Source organism: Chinchilla lanigera, unplaced genomic scaffold (genome assembly GCF_000276665.1).
Source record: "Chinchilla lanigera isolate Chin_1 unplaced genomic scaffold, ChiLan1.0 scaffold00073, whole genome shotgun sequence".
Classification (NCBI taxonomy): Eukaryota; Metazoa; Chordata; class Mammalia; order Rodentia; family Chinchillidae; genus Chinchilla; species Chinchilla lanigera.
The window spans coordinates 7,053,297-7,073,483 of NW_004955474.1; the positions used below are offsets into that span (position 1 = coordinate 7,053,297).

A 20,187-nucleotide genomic window follows, 5' to 3' on the forward strand; every position below is an offset into this window, starting at 1 on the left:
TCAGGCTGGCCTTGAGCTCACTTTGTAGCCTAAGCTGGTCTCGAACTTTCAAGGATCCTCCTGCCTGGGCCTCCAGAGTGCTGGGACTACAGGGGTGCACCACCACACCCAGCTTGGCCCTCTGAATTTAATCCCCAAATTTCTCATGTGTTTTTCAATGCAGTCTGGCTCCAACACAGCTGTTTAACGTACTGAAATACCTGGCCCAGAGGTGGCTACAACACTTTCATAAAATGGCTTAAAACTGGTACAGGTGGCACTTAGAATGTAGACTAAAAGAAAACAACACCTCTAAACTCTTAACTTTCAAAGGCAATTATCTATTGATTGTAGTGAGAGTCTGAGATCAACAGTATTTTTCTAAATTCTGAGCTCTTGAATAAAACATATCCATCCCACATGCACAAAGGGGCACAATCAAATCCAGCCTCTCTGTTGATCATTAAAAATGTCAGAGGCTGTGTTATACGTGAACACGACTCATCTACGTAATTATGGTGATGCAGATTGTGGCATGAAAAACAAGCACGCTTAGCAAACTGAAACAGTGCCTTCTCTCTCTTTTTTTACAAAGCCAACAAAACTTTAAGCAGTGGTTTACTTCTTTTTAATTACCACCTTCCTGCCTGGGTCAGGCACAGAAAAAAGCTCTTTCTGAAAAGGCATAAAACGCTGACTGCCCAGAAGAAAGTGATCCACGGTAAGTAGAACAGCAGCCGCTATCTCACGACCCGCACAAAGCCGATTCACAGAGCGAGCCCCGGTTCTGCCACATGACTGGGATAAAGTAGGACAGAACAGACAGAGTGACCTTTGCAAGGACAGACAGCTTAACAATACCGTGGGAATGCCTTCAGCGGAGAAGGCGCCGGGTACCAGGCCAGACACAGTATACACTGTCCTGAAACAGTAAGGAATAGCACATTTCAGATTTCAGAAGGGGACACAGAAAGGGCAAGATGTGATATTAATGAACTCTTTGAATTATTTCTCTAGAGAAATCACAGATTTCTAATTATTCTGATTTTTAGGGTGAAAGGAAGGGGATTTAAAAGAACCTCAACACCTCTAAGGGTGAGACCAGTGGTGCCCTTAGAGCAGAGTGTAATTAATGTACCCTTGCTGCATTAATGTGTGTGTGTGTGTGTGTGTGTGTGTGTGTAGGGCTACTGAGGATTAAACCCAGGGCCTCTGCACTGAGCTACACCACCATCCTTTTTAAATTTTTAGACAGTCTTACTAAGTCACTAAATTGATCAGACTGAGCTCCAACCTGTGATTCTCCTGCCTCAGCCTCCCAGAGCATTGGGATTAGAGCCTTTACATACCATGGCTGGCTTTCCTTTTCTTTTTTGATAGAGTTCATAAATAAGCACTGATGATTTTAGACCCATGGTCATGGCTATAAAGTAATATTCAGGACACCTTTTCTAGAGAAGGGAATTGCAAACAAGCAGTTCCTCCTAAACTTCCCACCAGCACCTACAGAATAAGGTCTGCCTTCGTCTAGAACTCAGGGTTCTTCAGTCTCCTGCCCATTGGACTTTCCAACTTGTTGCCGTTACGCTCCTGCTTCTTCCACAGCAAGAGCCCATGAGCCCTGCAGCATTTTACCCTTGTTCATGCAGCGCTCTCTGCCTGCGGCGGTCTGGACCCTGTCCGAGGGTCGTTCAAGGCTCTGTGGGTAAAGGCCTGGCTCCTGGCAGCAGCAGGGGTAGGAGGCCAGGGAACACTCATGAGGAGTAACTGCTCTGCACCTCTCTCTCTGGTTGCCCGCCTGCGATGCTCACTCGCTCCTGCACACACTCTTGGCACTGCCGTCCACCAGATGACACGGCCAAAGGGGACCTTGCCAGACCTGTGCAGTGCTCTTTGGACTTTCAGCCCCCAAACTGCGAGCTAGACGAACCTCTTTTCTTAGTGAGTAGTCTGCATAGACATTTCATTGTAATTCTGAGAAGTGACGAATGCACTGCTGCTACTCCTCTACCTCTGTGATTCCCCACAATTCTAAGAAATCTTCCACGGCCTCCTCCCACAGCGTGACCTTTCCAACCACGTGGTGCCCACCTCGTGTCCTGCCCTCAGTTCCTCTGACGGCCTCCTTTTCCTTCACGGTACTGGGAGCTCCTCCAAACAGTGCCAAGCACTGTGACGACAATCTGGCCCCCCGTGGAAGTGAATGCTGGGTGGAAAGCTGGAACCCTTGTCCTCCACTAGACGGACCACGCAGGCCCCAAGCACCTTTCCAAATGTACGGTGCAGACGACCCGACCCAGCGTTGGACATAACGAGGCCAAGCTCGTGGGCTCTGCAAGGACCGTGAGAGAACACACGGGCCACAGCCAGCACCGTGTTTGGCACACAGTAGTTTTAAACAGTGCTAACTGTTATTAGCAACAGCTACTTAAAAGTCTAACACTTTCTAGGAAAAAGTGCAAAAGCAGAAATCAGAACATGCGAATTTGCGTCTGCCTCGGGAAAGCAGCTCTCCCACATGTCCTGTTATGTCGTCAAGCAAACGCGGGTCCCGATGGTTCTCTGTCACGCGGCACCTCCCAAAAGGGCACCACTGGTCTCCAGGTCGAACCACGAAGAGAACCCCCAGCACAGAAGCTGCTGACACGTCTGTGCCGTGACCGCCCCTCACGGTAGAAAGCCTTCACCGGAGCAACAGCCAACCTCGTCCACTCTGCACCTAGGCAAGGTGGTACTGGGACCTGACGCTGCCGCGAAAGGATGTTTCTTTCCAAGATCCGGGACATAAAATTGCTGACCTTGTATTAACTGATTTGACAACTATTGAATGGAAACACTTAATATTTGTTGATTATTTAAAAAAACTAATTTTTTAGACACTGCTCTAGAAACGTAGCATCCAGTGGCTTCCATCTGCTCAGTCTGAACTGTCCTACTTCGCACTGCCTTGCCTGAAGTTACTGAGACCCAGGGCTTGCTGTGAATGAACTGTGGGCCACACGATTAGAAGGGCCAAAGGGAGTAACACACTAGATAGAAACGTTCTCCTTTAGTGTCACCAAACATCTGCAATCCCCTCTTGACAAGTTAACCTACCAAAGCCTCCTCAGAAGCTACCTGGTTAAGAAGGGCAAAGTGTCTTTTCGATACTTTCTTCAGAAGACAGCAACTGGAAGGTAATAAAATAGAGTTTCCACAGACTTCTCATTCAGACTGAATACATGACTGCCTACGATTTTTTCCTAAAACTGAACTAAACAGGTTCATTTAAAAAATATGAGGACTGGGTGTGGTGGTGCACACCTGTGATTCTGGCATTCTTGGAGGCTGAGACAGGAAGGTGCCGAGTTCAAGCTGAGCCTAGGCAACTCAGCAACTTAGTGAGACCGTGTCTCTAAATAAAAAGGGATGAGGATGCAGTTCAGTGCAAATCCCTGGGTTCAATTCCAAGAATCACACACACAAAAATTAATAAATAAAAATAAACAAAAGACATTATGTGTTACCTCATTAATACGTACTTTTTTAATTTTTATGTATACATTAAAAATAAAATTCCCAATGTTTAAAATATATTCCAAATGGATTTGGATATAAATGTAAAAAGCAAAACTACTAAAGGAATAATATATATGACTTCACAGACGTATAAAGACTATTCCACTAGTGTATCAGATACACAAAACCAAAATTACATAGTTCCAACTTTTAAGTCATGAGATCAGCAATTTTTATTTTCTAAGATTAGTCTGGTTTATGTTACTAAAAAACAAAGTTACAGAAAGTCACAGTATCATCTATTTATAACCTCGTGGTTATCAACTGTCTTACTATTGTGTTTTATACATAGATATCTTCCAATCTAAAATAATAGGAAGACTGGTCAAACTGTTATTACTGATGACTAAATAATAACAGGAATAAGATGTCTTACATCAATTTTTCCTCACTTATATAATTAAAAGGCTCATATAGGGTATAACACAAAGCACTAATACTTACTAACAGTTTATAATATAAAATGTTTATGCCTTGTGTTAATAAAAAGGTAGCATTACAATTTTTTTGCTTAAAAGAAGACAAGAGATGCCCAATAAAGTCTGGCCGGAAGGAAACAAAAGCTTAGTATGATTATTTATGTATGACTGACAAAATGTGAAGATTTTTTTCCTTTGCTTTTTAAAAATTTTTTTCTACAGAGACAGAGAGAAGTATTTATCTCAAACTGGAAAAAATAATAAGCTTAAAAGAGATCCTAATGATTTCATTTTTTTTGAGATCCTAATGATTTTTTTAAAAAGAAAACAGTATTTAAGGGACTGGGATTTTAGTACATAATATATAAAAAAATTACTTTTCTTCTAGCCATCCAAAATCTTTTTATAGACTAGTCTGCACAGACAGCCTCATCTAAGGAGCCTATGACTACACCAAAATATGACCAGGTTTTAGTCTCACAGAAATGCATAGGACAGAAAGCACCGGCTATGCTTAGCACTGTGCTGATAAATATCATGAGGTGATAAGAAGGAACGCGAGAACACAGCAGACCTTCCCTGACAGGGCTTGAAGGTGCTTTCTGTTTGAAGTGTTGAAGACTGAACCCAGGGCCTCACACACTCTAGGCAAGTGCTCTACCATTGCACTATGTCCTCAGCCCCTTTAAATTTTATTTTGAGATAGGATCTCCCTCAATTCCCGAGGTAGTTTCAAACTTGTGATCCTCCTGCCTCAGCCTTCCAAGTTGCTAGGATTAAAGGCATGTGACACCAGGCCTTGTTACTGGAAATGCTTAGGACCAGAAGTACCTTGGATTTTGATTTTTTTTTTTTTTTGGATGGGAAATCAAACTCATGACCTCAGGCTTGCCAGGCAAACACTTATGCTGCTGAGCTATATCCCCGGCCTGAATTTTGATGTTTTTAAGATTTTGGAATACTTGCGCATACATAACGTGAAGTTATCTAAATGTGAAGTTCATTTATGTTTCACATACACCTTATGCATACAACTTGAAGGTAAATTTACACAGCTTTTTAGTGCACTTAGTTTTGACTAAGACTTATCACATCAGGGCAGGCCCTGAATTTTCCACTTGTGTATCACGTGAATGTGCAAAAGTTTCAGATTTGGGGGAATTTCAGATTTCCAGATTAGAGATGCACCACCTGTACTAGTATTTTAAGCTCGGAGACATCTGTTAAAACGCCCAAGACCTGCATGATTTGATCATTACAGGCACACTGCAGACAATATATGATCGGTCTGGAGAGGAGAAAGGGCACAACTGACTGCACTTCTGTAACGAAGGAAGCTCGTCCCGGGGCCGGAAGCTGACCTCAGAGAGGACAGGAGGGTCACGTGTGAACACAGGCTGCGGGGACAGGGAGCAAATCACAGCACGTCTGGTCTGCTGTGCTAAAAATACCGAGGCTTGCCGCTCCAGTTATTTTCCCTTATGGAGACTAATAACGAAGCAGCTGACTTATTTACAACTTCACTATTTTAGGTCGCAAATGAAAATTTATCAATGTGAAATCACAAGATTTTCTTCCCATCTTGCTTGAAAACAGCAAAAGCTTCCCTGCAAGGACATAACTTGATCTGAACAAACAGCTGGTAAACTTCTTCCAAAGGGTTAACAGAAACAGTGATTTGAGATGTATCACAGCAGCATTTTTTACCAAAGAACAACTGAAGAAAAACAGATTATACACATGACTTAAAAAACATCTACCTTAAAGGAAGTTATTTCATATACGGACTTTGTAGAAACTGATTTAAATATAAAAGTTGTAAGAAGTAATAGGATGGACCAGGTATTTCATGGCTTATAAAATAGACAAAAATATCTGAATGGAGAGAAACCCAAATGCAAAGTGTTGGGAAAACTGAAAAGTGCATGAATTAATACAGAGCTAAGCAGGTTTAATATGATAAAATAATGACATAATAAATAATAATAATAATAATAATATCAACAATATGTTTCTACTCTAGTTGTCAAAACACTCAAAACAGCATAAAGAAAAGAAAATCAAGCCAGGCATGGTGACACACCCCTGTAATCCTAGCATTCAGAAGGCTGAGGCAGGAGGATCTTTGCAAGTTTGAGACCAGCCTGGGCTACAAAGTGAGCTTGAGCCCAGCCTGAACTGCATAGTGAGACTCTGTCACAAAAAGACAAAAAAAGAAAAAAAAGAAAAGAAAATCAACGGCCAGTGTTTAGTCAGATCTCATTTCCTCTCTGTGTAAAGCTTAAATGTAAGCAAACCTCCTTTTTCTTCCTTACCTCCTACTTTATCTAATTCTAAAAAACACATCTTTGTTTTTAGAGTTAATTCCCAAGTCAATTCTCATCAGTACCTCCCTTAATATAAACAGGTACTTCCAGCAAATGGCTGGAATTCCACGCCCGGGAAACAGGGAATCTGAGTGGCAAACCAAGAGAAAAAGCGAGGATCACATAAAGCAGCTCTGTTTTTCCTTGGCTATTTTAAGACCGCAGAACAGTGGTGCCTACTCAGAGGCTGAGGAAAAACAAAACTTTTCATGAACTCTAATTGCGAGCATGTGACCAGCGCTCACGTGCCAAGACCTGGGTGTCTCCCACATGCCTGCACCGTCACATGGACCGCGTGCGCCGTTGCCGGACACCGCCTGTGGCGGGGTCTGAGCCGCACTGTTCCTTCTCCCTGCCCCGCACCTTCTGCTCGCAGCTCGGACAGGAGCACACTCTTTCTTCCTCATCCTCTCTGCTCTGCAGCAGCCACACCCCACTCTCCACGTGCTGCCAAACAGGTTTCGACACAAAAGTCCTCTCTGGGTTTTAACAGCTGGGAGGGGAGGTGGGCAAAGTCCCCCATCACACAGGGATAGGTGCTGTCGTATTTAGTGACACCCGGAACAGAGATGGCCAGGGAGCAGTGACCGGCAAGTATGGTCTAAATGTGCCTTGAATAGGAGGACTCATAAGCAAATCCACACTCCTTCACTGGGCAACAATCACAGCCTCATGTATGACACACATTTCTAAAAAGTGTGTATTTGCAAATATTTTAAGCAGTGGTGATCGTGACAATCTCCTTTTACAAAAGACTGATCAAGTATATCCTTATTTTCTTTAGATTTAATTCTCTTAAATCACTAACTTGAAAACAGTGAACAACTTTTACATGTCAGTAAAGATTTAAAACACAGACAGTAGAAGGAGATTTATGATACCATACATTCTCCACCACTAGGCAATAGGTGAATATATTTTTTACAATTATGCCACGTACATTAAATAATGCTGGGAAAAGAATACACGTTTCATACAGAAACGAACATAAACACCAGATTAAAGTTTATAAAGTACTGAAGCTTATAAATCTAGACATGTCCTCTTGAGAATTTAAAAATCACGGTAGCAGTGAAGCTAGTTTTTAGTGAAAGCTCACTGTATGCCAGGCACTGCTGGAGGCACTTTCCAAGGCCCATAAAATAACCAGTATCGGTGTGAAAAGAAATTTCCTACATGTTATGTGCCTGTGATATCGGTTTTTCATATGCTTATTCCACAAATACTTACACGGTACGGCACTACAGGTAAGAAAAAGGTCATCTCAAGCAGTTTGGGGACAACTGAAGTCGCTTGAATGGGGAGCACCCCCCAAACTCTTGGAGCTAAATCAGCCCTTTTCAGCACTAAGTCCAGCTTCTTCAAGGCTGCTCCAGGAGGGACTGCGCCAGTTCGTTATGTGAGCAAACTACAGCCTCTAGTGGCACAGGTGAGAAACAAGACAATCCAAAGAACCAAACAGCTTTCGAAACTGCCTGAAAAAATGACTTGACTCTCTGCCCTGATCTACACCCTCACTGCTTATTTATTAAAATCCTGGAATGACTCTTTGATTCATGAGAATTCTAACAGGAAATACAAGGGAATAAAAATAATCACTTCTAAAACAAAAGCTTCTGAAACAGTTCCCATCTCCACTGAGGTAAGAGATCCCTGTAAATAAGGTAACTAGAAAATAAGATGCTCATGATTTCTACAGTCTTTAATGTTCCACAATACTTTTATTTTAATTAATTAATTAATTTTTGAGTACTGGGGATTAAACTTAGGGCTTTCATACTGAGTTACCTTGCCATCCTTTAAAAAAGTTTTTTTTACATTTTGAGACAGGGTCTCAAGTCATTAAACTACCCAGGCTGGGCTCAAACTTGTGATCCTTGTGCCTCAGCCTCCCAAGAGTGCTAGGATCACAGGTGTGTGTCACCATATAAAAGTTTTTAGTTTTTGCAGTGATACAGATTGATCCTAAACCCGGTGCATTCTGGGCCGGAGCTCTACCACTGAGTCACATTCCTCCCCAGCTTTTTCAAACAGACATTACAGGTATCCTCTCCACAACGTGCAACTGTGAGGAAACCCTGGTTTAAGTCATGGAACAAGGTCAGGCCTTCCGAAGGCCTCTTCTAATCAGGGCAGCACAAAGAACAAAACAGTGAATATGATTCTGATTAGGTACATTAATAGAGACACAATTCTAGTTTAAAATACTTTTTTACAGAAAGTAAGTCCAAAATGTAAGGTGAAGCTCTAACAATTACACTAACCTCTTTTTATTACCCATATTCATCATACAAACCAGCTTTCATAAAGGAAAACTTAAACTGCAAGCAGAACAAATTTACTATCAAAGATCCCCTACCTTTTCCTATCTTCCCTAGCTATTGCAGTTAATTTTTTAAACTCTCAAGAATTACACGTCATTATTTTGGAATGCTACTGGTCCAAAATGAATGTAAAGACACAATATCCAATCGCAGAGTAATTTACAATTACATTCAAATGAGATTCCAGAAAAGCTGAGTTCCAGACCAGCTCCACACTCCACACAAACGCCAGGGGTACTTTCGGTCTACCATTCCGTTCACAGGCTCTGGGCTAGCTACTAAGTTCTGTAAATGTCCTTTCATTCAAGATACCACAAAAAGCCCTGTTAGAAAAACATACATACAGCAACCCTCAGCTTTTGGGGGCCCTAGCAAAGGAAAGGGAGGCAGAATCGGGGCTCAGGCCGACGGGATTACCTGTGTCCTCGAATGTCCGACTGGTCGCAGACGCCCCCAAGCGCAATCCTGTGGAACTCTCGGCCTAGCGTCTTGGCCACTGACCTCCCCACGCTGGTTTTTCCAACTCCAGGAGGGCCGACAAAGCAGAGAATGGGGCCTTTCAGGTTGTTTTTCAGCTGTCTCACTGCCAAGTACTCCAGAACCCTTTTCTTCAGTTTTTCCATGGCGTAATGGTCATTATCCAAGAGAACCCGGGCTGCGCGAATGTCCAGGCGGTCTGTCAAACAACCAGACAGAAATCATTTGAGTGTGTAGATTTTTCTTCAGTACTGGAGATTAAACCTAGGGCCTCGTGTGTGCCAGGCAAATGCTCTGTCCTGAACTATACCCTTCGCCGGGGATATAGCTCAGTGGCACAATGCCTGCCCAGCAAGTGCAAAGTCGCGAGTTCAATTCCTGGTTCCAAAAAAAAAAAAAAAGAATTATACCCTTAGGCCTTTCTAATTTTATCCTCAGGCAGGGTCTAAGTCTGCCCAGGCCAGCTTCAAACTTGTGATCCTACCGTATCAGCCATGCGTAGATGGGATTACAGGCATGTGATAAAGAGCCCAGTGAGCACACGCACTTTTTAAGTGAAAAGGCTCTTTTCCAGCTTGGCAGGACCCAAAGTATTTTTTAGGAAAAAAAAAAAAAGATGTGATAAGAACACATGTGGATCCTTCTAAGCCTTGAAGGAGACTTGCACTAGATTTGGTTTCCTGCCTAAGGCTTAGTGTATCCAGAGGCAGGAGGCCCTGCACAAAGCTCATGCCTTTCATCTCCAGTAACTCTGCAGATATACATTACTTCTTACACAGACACAAGTTTGATATAGTCAGCCGGGCGTGGTGGCGCACGCCTGTAATCCCAGCACTCGGGAGGCTGAGGCAGGAGGATTGTTGCGAGTTTGAGATCAGCCTACGCTACATAAGTGAGCTCAAGGCCAGCCTGAACTGCATAGCGAGACCCTGTCTCAAAAAGAATCACCCCCCCAAAAAAAGTCAAGATAGTCTATTTATGCTAGCACTTATCCCTTTAAAATGGTGTTTTTTCTTCCCTGTACAATAATAATATATGGTCATCCCAGAAAACCTGGTAACACTAATAAAAAAGAAAACAGTCACCTGTAAGCTCAGTCACCCAAGAGATCATCACTACCTCCATTTTGATATGTGATTCCAGGCTGTGAGTATGTGCTCAAACATCTATTTCTCAAAATGGAGTTTCGTGGGGACTTCTAGAAAATATTTTTTCACTTAATTTATCTGGCAACTTTCACTGTCACATGTATTTTTCAGTAACATTATAGCTATTTATTATTTAATTATCCATATTCATTTAATGCCTTATGCTGAACATTTAAGTTTACAAAGTTTTGGCTATAAAGAACACTTGACACTGTGCATCCTTGTAACTAAATTTCCACATATATCTGTAATTATTTCCTTCACCTAATCTTTTATAAATGAAAACACTAGGTTAAAAAAAAAGACATCATAGAGAATCACCTAATTGCCGTCCAGGAAAGCTGTATCCACAAAAGAATCATGGGACGTATGAGGCAGGCTTTGTTCCCAGAGCAACCTTTGATCAGGCTTACTGAGGTGCTTTGGAACATCGGATCGCATGACTCAAACGCCAGGGCACGGGAGCCAAAATGAGGCCACGTGCTGGGGGTGCAGGGCCGCCACACGGTGGCAGCTTGGGGCCTGGGAGAAGGGCTCCCACACAGCCCATTCTTCAGCCGGCGATCTGCAGTCTACTACTACCTTGAAAGGTAACACGGTTCCCAAGAGCCCGTAAACACCCAACCAAGTAGGTACATTAAAACAGGAACACTGTACATAAATTTATGGTACAATGCACACAGTATAGCACACTACTATAATACTCATATAAAATATATGTTACATGTAAAGTTACCGTACCATTTGGAGTCCTGTGGACTTTAGTCAGAACCCTGGATGGACGATTTGCAAAGGGAAGGATAAAATTTCTCTCCCCTTTCCCGGCTTCAGAACACAAGCAATGAACACATGAGTAAGTGGAAGAAAGTTTTCCAAATGTTCCACAATACTAACCTCGATATGCAAACCTTGTATTACACCACATCCAAGGAGAGGCACTTGCCACTAAAGTATTGTTTTGTACCTAAAAAGGTACTTGTAACACAGTATCCATTCCTGATTAGCTCATTTAGTAAACAAAGAATAATTCTAGGTAAAAATCTTCTGTTTTGTTTTTGAGGGGACAAGGTCTCCCAATGGAGGGCTGGCCTCAAACTCCTGGCCTCAAGCAATCCTCCTGCCTCAGCTTCCCAAATAGGTGGGACTACAGGTATGATCACCAAACCCAGCTAGGTAATTTAGAAAAGACTGGAAACATTGTGAAAGAATTTTTCCCAAGAAGTATGTCAAATAAAGACAGTTTTCAGCTTTCTAAGGAAAGGTGATTTTCACGCTATCTTTTCTATACAGCATATTTTTTTTCTGATTGTTCTTAATGATTCCAAATGCAAGAGGATTTCTGGTAATGTTAAAAAAGTGTAATCCTTACTTGAATATAAATGTATGTATTTACAGCTGGAAGACTGAAATGGTATCTGCTGGCTCTTCTTTATTTAAGCTGGGCAGATGGGCCAACTGATTTCCTCCAGCTTTGTTCTCTGCTTTCCTTCCTGCTTTTAGTATCTCAGCTCTCTACCTTGCTGAACTTCTCCCAAAGTCATAAAGACCTAGTTCTGTATAGCAATGTGTAGGAGTGCTCCACTCAACTCCTTTTGTAGCACAATCTACCCATCTACAGTTCTTTGCAGAAATGTGAAATGGGAACGGTTCTCGTAATTGAACTCGGGTGCTGAATACCTCTAATGGCGACACACAGCATGCCAGAGTCCTGAGGGATGATTCTCTTCAACCAGAAGACAGTATATATGAAAGAATGTAAAAAATGAATTTGTCACCTATGAAAGAATGTAAGAAATGAATTTGTCACCGTAGTTCCTAGCAACTTGTTTTTTTTTGTTGTTTTTTTTTTTGAGACAGGGTCTTGCTATGTAGTTGAAACTGGCCTTGAACTCACTATATAGCCCAGGCTGGCTTCAACCTCACAGCAAACCTCCTGTCTTAGCTTTCTGAGTGCTGGGATTACAGGAGTGTGCCACTACATCTGGCAATAGCAGCTTAATTACTAATAGCTAAAAACAAAAACAAAAAACAAAAAAAAAGACAAAACACAAAACAACAAAACCAAGAAAACAAAACTAACTGGAAACAACCTAAATGTCTATCAATTGGTGAATGGATATGCATACTATGGTATATTGAAACAACAGAACACAAGTCCAGCAAAAAAGGAGGAATTACTGATACATGCAGCAACAGGAGTGAACGTCAAACTAATTATGCAGAATCGAAGAAGCTAGAAAAGAGGCTACATACTACTGAGTCCATTTACATAACGTTTCAGAAAATATGAATTAATCTATAACGGCAGACTGAGGCAGGGGGATCATCGTGAGTTCGAGGCCAGCCCGGCTATGTAAGCAAGTTCGAGGCCAGCCTGCACTACATGGTGAGACCTGGTCTCAAATAAAAGTCTATAATGGTTACTTGAGGACTGAAAGGCAGGGAGGAAAGGAAAGGAAGGAAGGAGGAATACAAAGGAACAAAAGAACCTTTCGAGGCGATGGTATCTTCGTTTTTACTACCTGAATTATGGGGATGTTTCCATAGGTCAAAACTCATCAAAATGTGCACCTGTCATGTGTGCGGTTACCACATGTCAATTACACCTCAATAAAAGTGGAAAACAAGAAAAAACACCGCCAGTATTGTTTTACAATAACTCCTTGCACAGTTCAGTAATACAAGTGGGTTTAACCTAGTGAAAATGTATAGGTTTCCAGCAGGCACGAAGACAGGGGCTGAGATGCATACAAACTTAGAAATAACTCATGAAGGAAAAACAGCACAGCTTAAGTTATACTCGCTTTGCCAAACAGGAAGCTAAGAATTCTAACAGGGCTAAAACCTAACGGTTGTCAGGGCAGAAGGAAGAAGACGAGGCAGGTTTCATCTTACTACGCAGCTATTCCCACGAACCGATGTATGAAATGATCCTACCCAGGCAAATGAAAGAGGGCTACTTTCAACCTGAACTTCAACCGCAGCACAGTTCCCACAAATATGTATCGTTCTGGGCTCTCTTTAAGACAGAAATAAATTAAATGTTTCCTTCCTTCCTTCCTTTTCCTTTCTTCCTTCCTTTCTCCCTTCCTTGAGTGTGCTAGGTACTGAATCCAGGGGCTTGAACATGCTAGAGAAGCTTTTTGTGTGTATTTGCGTGTTTTTTTCACACAGGGTTTCAACTCACTTTGTAGCCCAAGCTGGTCTCAAAATTACAGCGATCCTCCTGCCTCAGCATCTTGAGTACTGGCATTACAGGCGTGTGCCACCATTTCTGGCCATGTATTTTGTAATATTAAAATTCAACATCTTGAAATCTGGTTATGTGACTCCTACGAAGCACAAACACACATACGCGTGCACACACACACACACACACACACACACACAGCAGTATAGTCTTCGCTAATAAAATGTCTGCATTTTAAAAAAAGTAGGTATTTTTAAAATCACCTATGGACCTGAACAGATATTTCACCAAAGAAGACATACACATGGCACCAATTTCACCTATATGAAAGGTGCTCAACTGGAAAATGAGGGGTTAGGGATGTAGCCAGGGATGTAGCAGAGCACTTGCTAACATGCACAAGGCCCTGGGTTCAATCCCCAGCACCAAAACTAACAAATCAACCAAACCCACAATGAGATATTATCTCGTATCTGTTAGGGTAGTGATTAGAAACACAAATCATGACAAGCGGCAGTGAGCACATGGAGGAAAGAGCCTTTGCATACACGGTAGCTACACAGGACAGCGGCACAGCCTCTATGCAAACAGTATGGAGAGTCCTCAAAAACTAAAACTAGAATGACCACATGATCCAGCAATGCCACTTCTAGGTATGTATCCAAAGAATTAAAATCAGGATCCCAAATAATACCTGTACCTCCTGCTCACTGTAATGTTATTCACAATAGCCAAGATAAAAAAAAAAACAAAAACTACTTAAATGTTCATGGGCAGATGAATGGATAAAGAAAATGTGGCAGATATATACAATGGAATATTATATACCCTTAAAAAATAAGAAAATCTGGTCACTTTCAACAACTGAGATGGACTTGGAGGGCATTATGCTAAGTGAAACATGAGAGACACAGAAAGACAAACCCTGTTATGACTTCACTTACACAGTGTGTGACACTGTAGATGAACTCAGGGAAGCAGAGAGCAGAACGGCAATTGTCAGGGATTGGGGGAAGCAGCAATGAGGAGGTCATGGTTAAGGGGTACCAAGTTTCACTTATACAAGATGAGCCCATTTGGGACTATGCTACTATGTGGCATTATGCCTTAGCTAATGATGTTGTGAAGCACAGATCTTACGTGTTCTTACCGAAACACACACACACACACACACACAGAAGCAAATCATAGTAACGTAATGACAGGGAGGCAACTATGGACAGTAGCGGATATATTTATGATTTTGATGGTGATGAGTTCATGGATGTATTCTTATTATTAAAACTCATAGAGATGTAATCACTAACTAGGTACAAAAGCCTTTTATATCCCAATTACTGTATTGTTCAATAAAGTGGCTGCAAAAACTTACAATTAAGCTAACTGAACAATAGGAGAGTCAATGAGGAACGTCTGAAAGGAGAATTTGCAGGAGTTTTCTGCATGACAGATGGACTGAAAACAAGGCACTATTTTGTCAGCTCACCAGTTGTGCTTTTGTTCCAAGGAAGTTCCACCATAAGCTCCAAATAATTTCTAGTCAGAGCATATTCTGGCATTGACTGAGGCATTTTTTTGAGTCTGTGGGGGAAAAATACATAGCAAACATGCTCAGGAACACAATAATTCCACAAAAACAAAAAATTAGCATGTCTTCCTTTCTTGGTTACATGTATCATACACATATTTAGTTAAATATGAAAAAATTATACACCTAGTTAATAAAAGTTTTATTTTGTATACCTGTAACATAAAAGACAAATGGTGTTCTATGTAACTCTGCGGTTATCCAGAAAATGGAATCAGCCATGTATTCCATTTGTGATCAAGGTTGCCCTGTACTTTGTTTTGCATAAAAACTGCTAGTTCCTTCCCTTTGAAGTTTATAATCTAATGACAAAAGCGACATGTGACAAAGACAATGATAAAGGATCACACCTTACATCTAAACAAAGTATGCTCCATTCTTTAGACCATGAAAAGCCAGTAACAACAGTTCTAACTCTTGTCAGCAGGCTGTAGGCAGAAGGGATATGTTGCTTCTCAGAAGCTGAGAAAAAAACTAGAGGAAGTAGTGTCAATTTAGGAGGATTAAGACTATTTAAAGAATTAGACTCTGCTGAGGAATAAAGAAAGGAAGAAAACATTCCACAGACCAAAGGTAGAAGCCGAGAATGATGAAAGCCATGACCGAGAGAAGGCAGTGGGAATACAGATGACCACGGTGCTTTTTGAGTGCATTAAGTGTAAAAAAAGGAACAGACCAGGGAATATAAATCAAATAACTCAGCTTTCGGTCTGTGATCCGAGGTAGCAGAATCACGTTTCTGACAGCAACAATTTTTAACACAAATAAAATAAACGAAAGCATTAAGAACGCCCAGGCCGACTTACCTTTTTATCTCCTTGACACAGACCCTGTGGGCCTGCTCTGGCATACTGGATGTTCGGATTTTTTTCTCCAACATGATAATGTCATCGTTATCTTCATCTTCATCCTCATCCTCTAAAGTACTTGGGATGTGTGTAATCCTCCGAATAGGGCGGATGGCTATAACCTAAGCAGGAAGTACGAGAAAACTGTGGGTCAAGAAAAATCAGAAATGAAGTACACAGCTATAGGTAAGGTTATGACCAGTGAGAAATAAACACGTCTATTCCTCTAGTCCGTTATCTAGAGGAACTAAGCACAGGGTAGTCAAAAGGCAGGCACACATGCAGGCAGTGGATCAACATAAACTGGATATGGCCCTTTGGTACATGCTTACAATATTACTTGCATGAGAAAAATATTCAAAGAACTGCCTACTAGAAATAATTAGAACATCCAGACACTACCTGTCATTGAGCTAATATCGAGCCACGAGTATCCTCACGTCCCTCACGACTCACCAGCTGATGTATGAATAAATCCCACCCCTCCTCCTCACTAGAAATTTTCTCTCTCACATCACCAACCTTTGCATCTCGGGCGCTCTTATCATGGACTTCAACAAGAGACCCCTTTTTCCTCTGAAAATACCTTACCTCACCGACGGGCCCTCTGTTAACTGCTGTACTGCCCGCTGTCCTTCTGGTCCTGTCTGCTTGTCCTCAAGTGGCTACAGCCACTGCTTCCCCAGCTCACCATGGCCTGGGCTGCGTAAGCCTCTGGCTTCCGTCCCACCAGGCCAAAGTCGTTCCTCCCAAGCCAACCAGCACAGCAGTGCCAAGCAGGCGGCCTTCACCTGTGTTCCTTCTCCACGACCTCTCAGCGCACTGTAGAGTACTGCATGTACTCTTTGAAACTCTCGACTAATTATTATCAGGAGTCAATGCCAACCACTCCTGGAGCAGAGTGATATACTGGTGTTTAACTTATAAGCCTCCAGAATTAATGTTTTAAGGTTTGAAATGGTCTAACACATTCAAATATAAGAAGGTTAAAACACATAGCAATAGATGAAAATTAATTTTATAAAAACATTTTATGAACACTACTTTTAGTTTTATATGTCAATAGGAGATATAAAATATTATAAATTTTTAAATTATTATATTTAAGACAATAAATTTTCGTAAGTGAAAAATTTAAAAGCACATTAATGATTCTGTCGTTAAGACAAAAGCACTATTTATGCATTTCCATTTCCCTGCTAAAATAACACTTTTCAACTTGTATTCAGATATTAAAATGAGACAAGTTTTAGGCTAACTCTAAACCATGTCTTTTGATTCCTACTAACCTTCAACTAACCATCTCTTATTGAGTCAGCTTCTGAAGTACTGTGGAATTTTGTTTCTAAACTGCAGTAACCCTTTTCTGATATTAAGCTATAATTTCTCTGACTTCCAGGGCAGTATGAGGATGGGTCTGATTTTCTGTAAAAAATTAGTAAAGTCACAGAGGTGATCTCATGCCAGAACTAATTCAAACTTCGGATGCCTGGTAAACGGCGTGGGGTCCCGGTATACCGAGCCTTGGCCTGGGGACCCTCTCCTCCTGCTCTGGGATCCTCTGCACTGGCCGTCCTCTGTCCTAGGACGGGGCTGCCCTGCTCTTCTTCCTCTGGATGTGGGGTATTCTCTTTCACGAAGGAACAGTGTTGCGCTGGTGACCATCAAATCCCTACTGTCATTTTCATTTTACCCACATCAAGTGTATCTTCCTGATCTTAACTTTGCCCAGACATAAAAACGGTAAACTACCAGCTCAAGGAAGTTTGAGCAAATGACTCCATCATTTATAGTAAATGTAATGAATGCATAATAGTGGAGAAGGGAGGATTATTTAATAAGTAATGCTGAGTCAAATAAAAAGCTATTGGGGGAAAATACAACTCCTGTGTTCATATCATTCACAGGGCAAAATAACTTGGGTTAAAGACTTCTGTATTTTTTGAAAAATTAAACTAAGGGGAAACTAAGGAGCTAAATAAATGTTACTTATCAAACCACTAGAGGATAGAAGGCTCTAAGCTTAAAAGACAGGAAGATTCAATGTTTGACTAAAGAAAAGTTTACACTTTTTATTTTTTTGAGACAGGGTCTCACTTCATAGCCCAGGTTGGCCTTGAATTTGCAGTGATCTTCCTGCCTCAGCCTTCCCAGTGTTGGGATTATAGACATGCACCACCATGCCTGGCTTAAAATTTACACTTTTAAAACTTAGAAAAAGCTAAAGTATTATACAACTTAATCTTTTTAGAAAACAATTTTGTGTTCTGTTCTTAATACTACATGCAGTTTAGAAAGTTATAGGCAAAGATGTCATAGTTATTTGCTAATTTTTAAAACATGGAAAACATTAGAAACAAAACATGTTTAACAAAAAGAACTCAGTGAATTACTCCTTTGGTTGATTACTAAAACAAAAACAGGGAGAAAATACTTACATGCTTAAAAAATAAAAATTCAGGCATGGAAAGGATGGAATTTTATCAGACACAATGAACTTCTATAGTCCAAGTTTTTTTTTCCTGAAAAATCTGAATCTCATGCTGTATAAGGCTCTCCAAGAATGGGACGAGAGCAGTACATACCCGTTTATCATCATCTTGCTTGGGCTTCCTGGTTTTCTGAAGCAATTTCAGACCTTCAATTTGCCTGACAAGCAGGGGAATGGTCATCTTGAAGCGCTCCTCCAAGCTCACAGCATCTAAAATCTGGGAAGCAGGACTCCATTAATAGCAGCTCTTTCTCTGAAACACACGCTCCAAAAACAGGCAATCAACAGCCATGACTTACACTGCTGAGTAAAAATATCCCATGGGCATCCACAGCCACACTGCGGTCAACCAAGCTAACGCATCAGCAAAGGTAACTGAACTGAATATGTATATGAAAACTCTAATCAAAGATGTGAACAAAGGATCTGGGATTTTCATTTCAAAGTGAAGTTATGTGTTCCAGGATGAGGAACCAAACATACAGGTGATTTCAACTCTTTCTATGGGTTATTTTCTTAAAGGATAGAATGTGTCTACATTTGCAATCTCAACAACTTCTAGATCCAAAATGCTACACTTTTAAGTGCACGAGGGGACAGCAGCACGCCTGGTGGCCTCCCATGGACTGACACCCAGAGCCTTGCGCTCCTTGGCACCTGCCTGCCAAACTCTCTCTGTCTCTGTTGACACCCAAACTGTTTATACAAATTGTACCTGCTGTTGTAATTGCCCTATTTAAATTTTTTTGTTTGGTTTTGGTTTTTTTGAGATAGGGTTTCACTACGTAGTACAGGCTGGCCTTGAACTCACTACGTAGCCAGGCTGGCCTTGAACTTGTAGGGATCCTCCTGCCTCAGCCTCCCGAGTGCTGGGATCATCGGTGTGTGCCACCGTGCCCAGCTCCCTGTTTAAGTATTAAATAACTGGATAAAATAAGAGCTATTTCATGAAAACTAAATGTTTTAGGAAGATTTAACAAATCCTACAGATTGCTTACAAATACTACAAAAAATAAATATGCAAGAAAACCTAGAGTCTTAGAGTTTCAAATCTAGGATTCTATATTTAGATGAGATTGGGCTTGTTCAGAGTAGAATGGCCGTAGACTAGGATCTACATATAGATGTTTCAAATGTCTTTAAAACTTATTTCTCCTGCCTCAGCCTCCTGAGGACTGGGACACCAAGCGCGTGCCACCATGCCTGGCTTTCAAACTTATTTCATATGAAAGAAATAAAATCTGAAAATCATAGATAATGCAGCCTAGGAGTGATTTACGTAAGAAACACCATGGAGAATTCTAATGCAGTGGGGCATGTACAAAGGAAAGGCCATGCCTGCACATGTTCGGAAAATGGCGAGGTAAAGAATATTCACATACTTACACTAAAATTTACTTTTTAAAAATGAGTCTCAGTTTTAGCTTTTTCCATAAATTGACCAACTACTAGCAGTGACTGCAAATAAAAGGGCTGCTTATACGAACAAAAGTATATAATAATCACTTTAAAAAGTCAATTTAAATACAAAACTATTTTCATTACTTTTCATTCTACCATTTCATTCTACAAGTCTCCAGGACTTCTCTGTTTCTTTTTTGTTGAGACAGGGTCTTGCTCTGTAGTTCAGGATGGCCTTGAACTCACTTCGTAGTCCAGGCTGCCCTTGAATTCACAGTGATCCTCCTGCCTCAGCCTCCCAAGTGCTGGGATTACAGGCATGAGCCACCATGCCCAGCCAGTAGTTTTTTCTTGAAGCTCCAAATTTAACTACTCACTGTCTGGATCTAAGTAAAGAT

General features: G+C 41.3%; 1 protein-coding gene across 1 annotated transcript in view; it reads right to left on the minus strand.

Moving 5' to 3' along the window:
• The window catches only part of Lonp2 (lon peptidase 2, peroxisomal), a 92,638-nt gene that overhangs the window by 61,926 nt on the left and 10,525 nt on the right, over nucleotides 1-20,187 (minus strand). Inside the window, exons 4-7 of the mRNA XM_005401402.2 lie at nucleotides 18,483-18,605; nucleotides 15,856-16,019; nucleotides 14,948-15,042; nucleotides 9,064-9,322 (exon numbers count right to left, since the gene is read on the minus strand). Of these exons, the coding sequence (XP_005401459.1) occupies nucleotides 9,064-9,322; nucleotides 14,948-15,042; nucleotides 15,856-16,019; nucleotides 18,483-18,605 (641 nt within the window). The remainder of the gene's footprint in view (nucleotides 1-9,063; nucleotides 9,323-14,947; nucleotides 15,043-15,855; nucleotides 16,020-18,482; nucleotides 18,606-20,187) is intronic.